The sequence below is a fragment of the Anabrus simplex genome, chromosome 3 (assembly GCF_040414725.1).
Source record: "Anabrus simplex isolate iqAnaSimp1 chromosome 3, ASM4041472v1, whole genome shotgun sequence".
In the NCBI taxonomy this organism is placed as follows: Eukaryota; Metazoa; Arthropoda; class Insecta; order Orthoptera; family Tettigoniidae; genus Anabrus; species Anabrus simplex.
In genome coordinates, this window is record NC_090267.1 from 377,376,307 (window position 1) to 377,389,422 (window position 13,116).

Genomic DNA, 13,116 nt, shown 5'->3' on the forward strand with positions numbered 1-13,116 from the left:
AGCTGGAAAATTTATAATGTCCAATAACGGACCATTTATATTGGTATTATCAATTTACTCATTCGGGACAAATATTTCAGATTCCCCATGGGAATCAACATCTATATCATCTGATGACCAAGCAGGCATCAATTCTTGGTAATGAGACAAAGTCTCTCATAGCGCATTGGCACTGCCGGTGGCTTCAAGTAGCCTACGCAGTGGCCTCCAAGGTATGCACTAGCCAGCGTCTTGGTAGGTGTGCTAGGTACCAACTGATTAGCCCAACCTAGCACACGGGGGCGAAACACTGGCAACCAGGAATGAGTTAGCTGGAAAATTTATAATGTCCAATAACGGACCATTATATTGGTATTATAAGAAGCAAAGATGACAACACATAATGCTTATAAAAGTTGTTGATGACATCAGGCATTGCCTTGAAAATTCCCCTAAGAAATATCTTCGGTATCTTTCTTATCAATTAGAAATTTCCTACAACTTTATTTCAACAACTGTGAAGCTACTTAAGCTAAAAATGGGTGAGTTAGCCATGCAGAAAGGGCATGCAGCTATGAGCTTGCATTCAGGAGATAGTAGGTTTGAACCCCACTGTTGACAACCCTAAAGATGGCTTTCTGTGGTTTCCCATTTTCACACCTTTTTTAAGACCATGGCTGCTTCCTTCCCATGCCTAGTCCTTTCCTATCCCATCATTGCCATAAGACCTATCTGTGCCGGTGTGATGTGTAAAGCAAATTTTAAACAAAAGAACTTCAGCTGAAATCCTATAAATTTATTGTAATGCAAAAACTTCAACCTGGTGATCCTCAATGAAGGATTAGATTCTGTGAATTGATTTTCTCTAGATTACCTGTACTCAAATTTACTGATTATGAATTTTATTTGCATAATTCTCCAAATTATTATATACTGATCTCGATAGCTGCAGTCGCTTAAGTGTGGCCAGTATCCAGTAATCGGGAGATAGTGGGTTTGAACCCCACTGTTGGCAACCCTAAAGATGGCTTTCTGTGGTTTCCCATTTTCACACCTTAATTAAGGCCATGGCCGCTTCCTTCCAATTCCTAGGCCTTTCCTAGGTGCGACGTAAAGCAAATAGCAAATAGCAAATTATTATAGTATGTACTAGCTTTAGTATTTTTTGATCACATGAGTACTAGTAATTAGACTGTAAATGGAGTTGAACATTCTTTCATTGCAACCACGGTTTCTGTCCTCAAAACTTCCTCTCTAGTCTCACTAGTCACTGATGAAGCAGTAGATGAATCCCTAGATAATCCCATGGCAGAAGCGTCAAAGTGTATTGAAATATTGCTGGACTATGGAAAGAAAAACAGTTCCATGATTGTTGCTCATCACAAAATATGAGAACTGTCATTAGAAAACTGTAAACAATATGTTGAAGCAGGAAACTATACATAATTACTGCACATAACAAATGTAGGAGGAAGTACTATAGGTATATAGTATATTATCATAAAAATTACTCTGTATTTTTTTGCATATTGGAAATTTCACAGTAATAGAATTATAACATCTCCATACAGGCCATGAAGGCCCTTGGACAGGCTTCCACCATCCATAACCTCGGCACTTGATGGGGTAGAGTGGTTAGTGGCATCTCCAAAAATTGTAAAAGTAGTTAGTGGGACGTAAAGCCAATAATATTGTTAGAGTGGTTAGCTCTATGCCCAGCCGCCTTTGCCCCCAGGAATTAACCTGGTACTCATTTTTGTTGTAGGCTGAGTGAACCTCAGGGCCATGTGTACCTCCAGAAGTAGAAATCTCGTTTCTTAAATTGTACGACTTCCTGATGGGGATAGGCATAGAATCTCAAGGATAATTTAATAAAACCACCTATTCAATACTTTCAACGTGGAAAGGAAGGCATATTGAATAGTGAGTGGAAAGTATTGAATAAGTGCTTTTATTAAATTATCCTTGAGATTCTATGCCTAGCGTCATCTTCAATACGGAACAATAATGAGAGTTGTTACTTGTAATTTCTGATGGGAATTCGAACCCATGTCCTTCTGGGCAAACCGAGCACGCCTTTACCACCTCGGCCAGGCATCCCCTGTATCCTAGTTGACTATGTACAAATTCCTCACAAAAAAACTGTTGCAAATAGTGAAAGCACACAAACCCAAGTCTGTAAAGTATGAACTGGATTCCATCACAACAGGAAAAGGTCTCAGGGTTGGTCACTCGTTGCCTTACCATTGCCAGTACAATCCCATTGTAATCATATGGTCTCAGGTAAAGACAGACATAGAAAATGGGGACAAGACTTTTAAGGTTGCTCATGTTGAAAAGCTTGCTCCAGAGGCTATAGCATTTCAACAGTGGTGTGCAGTAACTATGTTGTACAGGCAGAAAAGTTACAGGAGGAGGATTTTGCAAAGGGGATTCCAATGGACAGCATAATGGAATCCTCTGTAGTCAATCTTCAAGATTCTGAGTCCAAGTCCAAGGAATCCAATACTGACACAAAGAGTGACTGAATGATTGAGAATCCTTTGAGTCGAACAGTTTTCACACATTTTCTTACACATATTTTTAATTTTTTATGGTTTGTGTATGTGGAGTTCATTGTACAGTTTTGTGTTTTTACTGTACTGTATGGCAACCACTTCTGTAATATGATGTTTTTATTGTTCTAGAATACAATTCATTTGAGGGTGGAATGTATTATTTTGATTGTTGAAGTCCATTAATTATTGAGTTATTATTAATTATACCCTGATGTTGTTGGTGTCATTATTATGTTATTCACACTTGGATTATGAGCACTGCCAGGTTAATAATGATGGTGATTTGTGTACCTAAAACATTCAGAACTGCTAACATTAATTAGTCATCATCCATTCATTATTACTCTGCCTCTGACCACTGTAACAATTTCAACAGTGGACAAGTATCTCTGTGCTGCACTCAGAGAGCTGTCTACCTTCCTGGCTGATGTGCACTCTAAAAGTAAGGGACTGAAATCTAAGCAACTATCAAGGTGCTTGGCAGGCAATCTTCTCCAGAGCCCTTTCAACACCACAGATGCCCAGAAATGTCAGTGGAAAAAATGTTATTCCCTGTTACACCATGAAATTGTTTACATCCTGTGTGTTCAGCCAGCTGTGTTCCACCTTCCCAGATGTCAGTGGGAAATGCTCAACTGAATTAGGACTGATTAAGGCAGATGTGATGGTACAGTCATCAAAGGGGAATGGTGGACTTCGCTGTGGTGAGCAGTTACAGACACTTGAGTGCCCACTTCATGCTTTCCAGGTCACTTTGAAAGATCTTCATCTCACATCTGATAAAGCCATCCAGTGGATTTCCAATCTGGATTTGGATTTGTGACTGATATTCCAATCTTGTGATTTTGCTGTATCCTTCTTCTCTTATGAACATAACTTGTATATACCTTCACATTATCACAAACTAAAATGAAGAAAAGGTACAAAAATATGTTTAATGCATAAAGTATTAAGTATTTACAAATACTTTAAAACTTTATTTTAAAAGACTGACTTAGTACTAGAGTTATCTGAAATGTAGTGTTGAACACAGTTTGAGGATCTAAGCTTTAATGGGTTTGCCAGGATGAGGCAGGCATTCAAATACCCTTCATGCCAGACTTGGGGATATTACTTCCTGAGAAAATAATGAATATGTGTTATTGGCATTTTTGCTCTATTTTTTGTTAGCAGTGTTCAGTGGTAATATAAGCAGTATTCTAAATAATTGAATGCATTCTATACTTACACTTGTACAACCAGTGGGTATCTTGTGATCTCTTCTTCCCGTAGTCCTGGAGGTAAATGCAATCGTACTTGAGCAGAATAACCACCAGAAATTTGCACTGGAAATGTTTTAACTTGTGGTAGAGCCATTTTAGAGGCTCGTTCTATTAATCGAGTATTATTCTGTAGAAATGTGAGGAGTTTTGGAACAGGACCACGTGTAGCAAATAATCGAACTGTGGGTACCCCTGGACCTAGGCACTCCAGAATGAAGTACGACAGACCTGGGCTGAAGATAGTATTATGGTAGAGGCATGGTCGAATGAGAGTTTCCATAACATCCGATCGAATGTAGCCTGAAAAATAGAATATAATTTATTCACTTATAAAGTATGATATATTAAAAACATAAAGTAAAAATGACTGACCTAAATCTAAATATCAAGAAAACAAAATACCTGACAACACTGCAATTAAAATCAACAATGAAAGCATAGAAAACATCCATGATTTCATCTTTCATTGATCAAAATCCACCACCGCAGAGAATCGGGACCTGAAATAAAGTGTTGCATGGTCCTTGTCCACACTACAATGCTTAGTCTAAACAAGTATGGAGAAGTAAAGACAATAAAGTCCTGCATAGTCAACACCATTGTCTGCCCCATTACAATCCATGGCTGTGAAACGTGGACGATGAAGAAAGATGACTAAAGGAAGACAATGTCTTTGAATTGTGGTGCTAGAGGAGACTTCTATGCATTCCATGAACCACAAAAAACACAAATAGAATAATCCTTGACCACATCAGACCAAGGATGTCTCTGAAGGGTACAATAACCAAAAAGCAATTTGTATACACTGACTGAGCAAATGTCATGGGAGAGCGGAGCACTGATGCGCAGGTGTAATGTCTGCGCACAACACACTCCCTGTGCCAGCGGCAGTTGTATAGGAGACCTTGTGAGCAGTGGCTGTGCATGTGACAGGTGTAACATGGAACGTCGTCGTGAGCTGAGCTGACAGCATTCGAAGGGGGTATGGTGGTCGGTGCCCGATGGATGGGAAGTACGATTTCGGAAGTGGTGCGGGAATTCGGCTTCACACCATCAACCGTGTCCAGGGTGTATCGTGAATGGTTGAATGCAGGTGTCACCGTCCACAACAGATGAATCACCGGCCGTCCAGCCACCCTCGATAACCGTGACCGGCGACATCTGAGACGGATTGTCAATAGTGACTGACGGGCAACCGTGCAACAAATCACGGCTCAATTCAATACAGGCTGTGCTAGACACGTCTCCCAGTGGACAATCCATAGGAACATGGGTTCTATAGGGTATGGGAGCTGGCGCCGCACACGGGTGCCATTGTTAACCCAACGTCATCGGGCACAACGACGTGCATTTGTCGCCACTCACCAGGGATGGACATTGGAACAATGGCGTAACGTGATATGGTCGGACGAATCACGATTTCAACTGCACCATGCGGATGGGAGGCACCATGTATGGCGCAGACCACATGAAGCGATGGATCCCGCCTGCCTCGAAGGTGTGGTCCAGGGTGCTGGTGTCTCTGTTATGGTCTGGGGTGCATTTTCCTGGTATGGAATGGGCCCCCTAGTTGTTCTGGAAGAGACTTTGAATGGTACGCAGTATGTTGTGCTGCTCGGAGACAATCTCCACCCATTTTTGGCCTTCCAGCGCCCAGACGGTTCTGCGGTGTTTCAAGATGATAACGGGCCGCCACATTGCTCACACGTCACCCGGAAATGGTTCCAGGAACATGTAGCGGAGGTCTAACGACTGCCATGGTTACCCAGGAACCCCGATATGAACCCTATCGAGCATATCTGGGATGTCCTGGAACGCAGGCTCCGTGCCATGGATCCTGCACCCACGAACAGACCAGCATTGGCGGCCGCTCTGCAAACTATTTGGTGTCAGCTACGTCCAGAGGACTACCAGGGACTTGTCGACTCACTTCCACGCTGTCTCACTGCAGTTCGCAGGGCCAGAGGAGGCCCCACATGCTATTAGGTGACTATCTTGTGATATTTGCTAAGTCAGAGTATTTCAGCCATGAAATACGTTATGGTTCACTGGAGTCATTCATTATGTTGGGAGCAGCGGGTGGTGTACAAAAACCAGGTTGCCCAAGAATCTGCTGGATTGACACCATCAAAGCCGACACTAAGAATGGAATGGAACAACTGAATGAAGCAATGCAAGACAGAGCAGCATGATGAACTATGAACCATAAAGTGTCCGAGAGCTGACCTTGACTGAAAGTAATGATGACAATGATGAAGTATGTTACATGTGATAGACATTGTTAAAGAAAATAAAACCATAAATATACCTACTCAGAGTAATAAGTTATTTCCATATTAATTATGAATTTCCAAGTATTCCTGCACTGAGTACAAATTATGATTAACCATGTTTTAAGCTTATATTTGAATATATAGCTACCTCTGTGGATCAGTGGTAGAGTGTCGGCCTCCGGATCCCAAGATAACGGGTTCAAACCCGGCAGAGGTAGTCGGATTTTTGAAGGCCGGAAAAAAGTCCACTCGACACTCCATGTCATATGATCGCGGCATGTAAAAGATCTCTGGTGACACATTTGGTGTTTACCCGACAAAATTCATGAAATCTCAGCCATAGACGCCCAAGAAAGTTTTGGTTTACTCGGTCTGCCATCTAGTGGGCCTAGAGTAAAACAGAACGTCGAAATTGACGAGCAGACAGCCAGATGGCGTCAAATTGAAATGTCTGCACATGGTAGCTGAGGCCATACGATTATTATTATTTGAATATATTGAAAGGTAATTCTTTTACTCTATTGTAATCACAGTTCAATACGGATCTATCATTATGAAACTTATTTCTTTTAATTCTTTTAGAACTAATGATGATTTCTTAAACATTTTAAATTGAAAATGCTCATCTCTTGATCAACCTTAGGTAGCACCAATTCCATGAACAATGACAAATTTTGGGCTAACGTATTGTAAATGCTTTATGTACAAGTTATGCCCTCTTTATCCTCATTTTTATGGATGATCTAGTGACACAAAGAAAAAAGAAAGACCTTAAAGGATTTAAATATAACTTTTTAAGGTATCAGCACTCAAGGACATTAAATTTCTATACATGGAATTCCATCAATCAATCAATCAATCAATCAATCAATCAATCAATCAATCAATCAATCAATCAATCAATCAATCAATCAATCAATCAATCAATCAATCAATCAATCAATCAATCAATCAATCAATCAATCAATCAATCAATCAATCAATCAATCAATCAATTAATTCAATCAATTAATTCAATCAATCAATTAATTAATTCAATCAATCAATCAATTAAATCAATCAATTGCATTTAGGGTTGCTATGACAAAATTTTCAAAGAAAGCTTCCACATAATCCTTGTGGTTCACCTAAAAGGATCTAAGCAGGGTGTAATCTGGTTTTCTATTTTTAAGTACAAGTATACAACTTGATTTGTTCCTCTTGTATGTGTCGTTCAAGGTCTACTGACCTATGTTGCTCAATTTAACTTCACATTACAAAATACAATGTCTTCAGAAATGAAAAATCACATGCCTGTGGTTCAGATACTGCATGGAGCTTGTGGTCCTTATGATTGTGATCATGTTATTAACAGTTCTTAGTTTGTAATCTCTTAAACTATACTGTTATTTTTTTAAAATATACTTGAAAATTATAACTTTAAACATATTTTTTAAATTTATTCAACTTCTTCCAAGTGACGAAGTTAGGGCGCGTGGCCCTCTCTTACTCTTAACCACACTTATAATACTTTTCTGCAGATATAGTAAGTAATAGTTTAGTAGAATTACATTATGCTAACACACACACTATCACCCTCACTTACATTTAAAAAGGAATTAAAATATTATACTGTACATTAACCAATATGAAATAAGTACCTATTGAAGAAAAGTATTGATTTAAATCTATATGGTCTCAAATATTTTAATGAATTCTACCAAAACTAAATAAAGGTGTACCGGTCCTCTACTAAACAATGACTACAACAGAATTCTGGCAACAGAAATGAGATTCATTAGAACTATGAATCAAATTATTCAAAAGGACAAAATTGGGAACAAAGTAAATAAAAATCAAGAAGAAGATAATAACAATAAAAAGACAGAAAGAAATACATTATTTGTACAGTCCATTGTAAATATTAGATGAAGAGTATAAACTGACCTCCTTTTCTTCTTTTTGGCACTGGTGGCTGTTCAGTAGTTGGTTCTGTCATTTCATCTTCAACCCAGTCTTCATCATTTTCTACTGAGTTTGCAATTCCTGCTCTTCCTGTGGCTACAGCAGCATAGAAAGATGAGTATGGATGGGTACTGGGCTGCTCAGGTTGGCAGGTAAGGCAGGTTGGCAAGCCAACAGGCTCCCCTACCTTAGGAGGAATGGATGTGGCACGATACAGATGTAACTGTCCTGGACGCCCTTCAGGGATGCCCAAATAATACCTGCAAGTTTAAGAGATCTTTCAGTTTCATATTATTGTTAAGAGGTATAACTCAGCTAAAGGCAACTGATAATCTAATCTTTTTAAATCATAATGTATTAATGTATGCATATGGGCATTCTGAGATGCTGTTCTTCCAATTAAACAAGTAATTGAGTGATTCTGATGATCAAATAATTGGAAGAGAATTAATGACTGCTTATGGATCTGAATCAATGACTGCAGCTTAACGATCTATTTATTGAGAGGTAACTATGTTAAAACGGGACTTCCTTTCAGGACTATACGGTGTTATACAATGTCATACTTTGTTATCTTGGAACAATGAATTTGTTTAGCAGCATTTGCTGCACAAAGCTACTAGCATTAAAATACTCACACATAGCTATCAGCATGGTCCCAGGCTAAGATTCTGGCTACATCAAACTTTCCATGAGTGAGTGGAAGTATTCTCTTTTTGGTGATATTGACTATCACTATATGCCTGAAGTACCCTGCTTCTCCATCTCTGACAGGTGATGTAGTCACGTAGCTATTCCCATCAGATGAAAACAGAGGTGGATCTTGAGCATCCACCCAGCCACGTCCCTCGCCGCTTATCCTGTGAGTCTGTATACAGCAAGAGCAGACCTATCTTATGCATGTTATTGAAATTGGAAATGACTCTAGGAGAGATTATAATAACTCACCATACAGTACTCTAAACAATAAAATTACATTAGAAGAAGAGAAGTTAGAAGAAGCAAACAAGCTATAAGGAAATTAGAATGTTAATGAAAATATAAAATGTACAACATATTCATATGAATGTTGATGCAGAAAGGATAAGGTATTTAATATATTCCTTTAATTAAAATAAATATCACCACTACAGTGAAAGGGACAAAAAACCGATCAGATGAAATAAGAAAAGAAGATCTACAAATGTCAGATGTAGAAGAAGCTGTATTAGAAATGAAAAATGGCAAAGCTCCTGGAATAGATGGCAGCACAGTGGAAATGATTAAAGCTGCAGGACCTATTGGAATGCAGTGGCTGTATAGAATAATGAAGATAGTATGAGCTGACGGAGACATTCCTGATGATTGGACAAGGGCAATTATTGTACCTATTTTAAAAAAAGGTAATAAGGCACTTTGTGAAAACTACGGAGGAATGTGTCATTGCATGAAGATTTATGAATAATCTTACAAAAATCAAGAACAAGATACATTCACAATTAATAGAAGAACAACAAGGATTTAGACCTGGAAGGTCAATTATTGATGCCATATTTACAGCTAGAAAAAAAAGAAATGGGAATTTGGGAAAGGCATCGCAGTTGCATTTATAGATATACAAAAGGCTTATGACACGGTTAGAAGAGAAGAGAGATGGCAACGGCTAAATAGAATGGAATTGTCAAGAGAAATGCAATTCAGAATTAAAAACATGTATAAAAAATGTCTGAACTGTGTTATAATAGATGGCAAAAAATCAGAATGGTTTAGAACAGACAGAGGAGTTCGACAAGGAAGTGTACTTTCACCAGTGCTCTTTAATATAGTGATGGACAACATTATGAGGAAAGTTCACCAAGGGTCAACAGCAAATGATATGAAAGTCATGATGATGATGATGATGGTGATGATGATGATGATGATGATGATGATGATGATGATGCTTGTTGTTTTAAGAGGCCTAACATCAAAGGTCATCGGCCCCATGAAAGTCATAGCATATGCAGATGATGTAATGATATGTGAAGAAAATGAACAAAAATTGGAAGAACAATTAAATACGTGGCAGAGGGCAACTGAAGAAGCAGTCATGGAAATTAGTTTAATGGAAAGTGAGGTAATGAAAATCAGTAGAGAAAACAAAAAAATGAAGGATGTTAGGTGTAATGGAAAAATTCTTAAAGAAGTAGATGCTTTTAAATACCTAGGAAGTAAGCTAACTGGGAAAGGAAACATCAAGGAAGAAATTTTGGAGAGGATAGGAAATTGCTCAGAATGTTATTACTGTGTGTCAGACATAATTAGAAAGTGGAAAATACCTACCAAAGCAAAAATCATCATATATAAATGGTATTATTTGCCAATATTGACCTATGGAGCAGAATGTCGGACTTGGACCAGAAAAGATCTGAGTAGATTACAAGCGACAGAGATGCGCTTTCTGCGAGGGATCTTGGGTAAAACAAGGAGGGACAAGATAAGAAATGAAACCATACGAAACACACTACAGATCAACCTTCTAAAAGAAACTATGGGGAGAAATAGGCTGAAATGGTTTGGTCATGTCAAAGAATGGGACAAGAAAGATTACCAAGAAGAGCTCTGGAATTGACAGAATCTGGAGGAAGACCAGTTGGAAGACCACGAACAAGATAGAGGGATCCGGTGGAGGATGACATAAATCGGAGAGGACTACTGTGGCAGGCAGTAATGAATGATAGAATGTGGGAAAAAAGAGAAGATTGGAAGAGGCTCTGTGAATGACCAGCATAAGCAGAAACTTATCAGGAAGAATAAGAAGAAGAATAAGAAGAATTGAGTGTTGGAGCGTCTCTTTGCTCAATATGAGGAATAATAAAATAATAAAATATTGCTAAATAATTTTCTTCATCAAAAGTTTGTAATGACACTAAAGTATTCTTTGAGGACGAGGAAGTTCTGTAGCAGTTACATTTTAATGTAAATGCAGAATTTTAATTTATATATTAAGCATTTGAAAGTCTGTTATGCAAATTTACAGGAGCAATTTCCAAGAGCAGTTAAACAAGAGTAGGCAGTAGGATTAATAATGTTTATTGCTTCTCTCATAGTCCTCTAATTTCACAGATAGACAGGCAATGATGTGGCATACACTCTGTAATGTCGCAGAAAGGGTGACAAAAATATTGCTATGTAAATTTTTAAGGAGCAATTCCAAAAGAGATATTACTTATGTAGTAAAACTGATTGCTTCTCTCACTGTTCTTTTATTTCATCAACCAACAGGCAATAATATCAAATGTAATATTAAGTATATAAGGTCTGAAGAAAGAGTGAAAAACATTAGCTTAGAAGAAAAACCAGGTGGATGGAATGTCCTGTATTCCATTTTCTAATATGTAGGCGTATTGTTCAAATGGTCATGCAAGCTATGAGTATCTAAACATCACATCACCATTTCCTAGTGTTACACATGAAACAGGAAGATTGAAATAAGAGATAAGAATAATTTTAAATTAAATACATGTGAACGACTAATCGCTGCCATTTTCTACACTTGCTCTGTTTAATAATTTCTTACATTACAGTTCAAATTTCCCAAAAACTAATCCAAACTGCATGAAATAATAATAATAATAATAATAATAATAATAATAATAATAATAATAATAATAATAATAATAATAATAATAATAATAATAATAATAATAATAATAATAATAAATAATAATCGTATGGCCTCAGCTACCGTGTGCAGACATTTCAATTTGATGCCATCTGGCTGTCTGCTCGTCAATTTCCACGTTCCGTTTTACTTTAGGCCCCCACTAGATGGCTGACCGAGAAAACCGAAACTCTCTTGGGCATCTATGGCTGAGATTTAATGAATTTTGTCGGGTAAACACCAAATGTATCACCAGAGATCTTTTACATGCCGACATCGTACGACATGGAGTGTCAAATGGACTTTCTTCCGCCCTTCAAAAATCCGACTACCTCTGCTGGGTTTGAACCCTCTATCTTGGGATCCGGAGGCTGACACTCTACCACTGATCCACAGAGGCAGGTATAATAATAATAATAATAATAATAATAATAATAATAATAATAATAATAATAATAATAATAATAATAATAATAATAATAATAATAAATAATAATCGTATGGCCTCAGCTACCATGTGCAGACATTTTAATTTGATGCCATCTGGCTGTCTGCTCATCAATTTCAATGTTTCATTTAACTCTAGGCCTACTAGATCGCAGAGTAAACCAAATCTCTCTTGGGCATCTATGGCTGAGTTTTAATGAATTTACCAAATGTGTCACCAGAGATCTTTTACACGCTTACATCATACGACATGGGGTGTCAAATGGATCTTTTTCCACCTTCAAAAACTTGACTACCTCTGCCGCGTTTGAACCCGCTATCTTGGGATCCAGAGGCTGACATTCTACTACTGATCCACAAGGAGGCACGTGAACTACACGATATGGAAATTACAGGAGTATTGTTCTTAAGAACGCAGTGCTTTCATTAACACTGCAATACTGGAAAAGATAAGAGCAATTGCTGTCATATTTAATATCCCATACAGAAATCTTATTGGACAAGGGTGAAATGATTGCCCTTTACTGTTTGATGATTGCTCTTTACTGTTTGATGCAGATAGCAATATTCTCTGAAGCCTCTATGAGCAGCCATAAGTGCCATCACACAGCATGGTATATATGGGAAGAGATACTGGATGTGCATCTGGGGGTGGGTCAGTCCATGTGGTTTTGACACATACTTAGAGTTCATCTATTCTAAACGTGGGCAGTTAGTTGGTAATGTGCTAATTGTTAGGTAATCAGTGACCAGACATGTTCAATAGGAGACAGACCCAGTGACATGTGGACTAAGCAAGGTATGGAACATAGTGTTGTGCACCACATGCAGTTGTTTAATATTCTGTTGTTTAACCCACAATCGCTTGTGCTATTAGAAAAGATGTACTGTATGTATGTCTACCCCTTTGTCCCTTTTCCTGACACAGGGTTGGGGATGAGGTGAGGTGAAATTGTATGGGATGTTTCTACAGCCGGATGCCCTTCTTGATGCCAGCCTCACTTGAGGAGCTAAGGAAGGTGAAATGAATG

The 13,116-nt window shown here is 38.2% G+C and overlaps 1 protein-coding gene across 1 annotated transcript in view; it reads right to left on the reverse strand.

The window, feature by feature from the left end:
- Dpp10 (Dipeptidyl peptidase 10) overlaps positions 1-13,116 on the reverse strand; it is a 355,670-nt gene that overhangs the window by 37,499 nt on the left and 305,055 nt on the right. The window contains exons 10-12 of the mRNA XM_068226855.1: positions 8,655-8,884; positions 7,999-8,276; positions 3,766-4,099 (exon numbers count right to left, since the gene is read on the reverse strand). Of these exons, the coding sequence (XP_068082956.1) occupies positions 3,766-4,099; positions 7,999-8,276; positions 8,655-8,884 (842 nt within the window). The remainder of the gene's footprint in view (positions 1-3,765; positions 4,100-7,998; positions 8,277-8,654; positions 8,885-13,116) is intronic.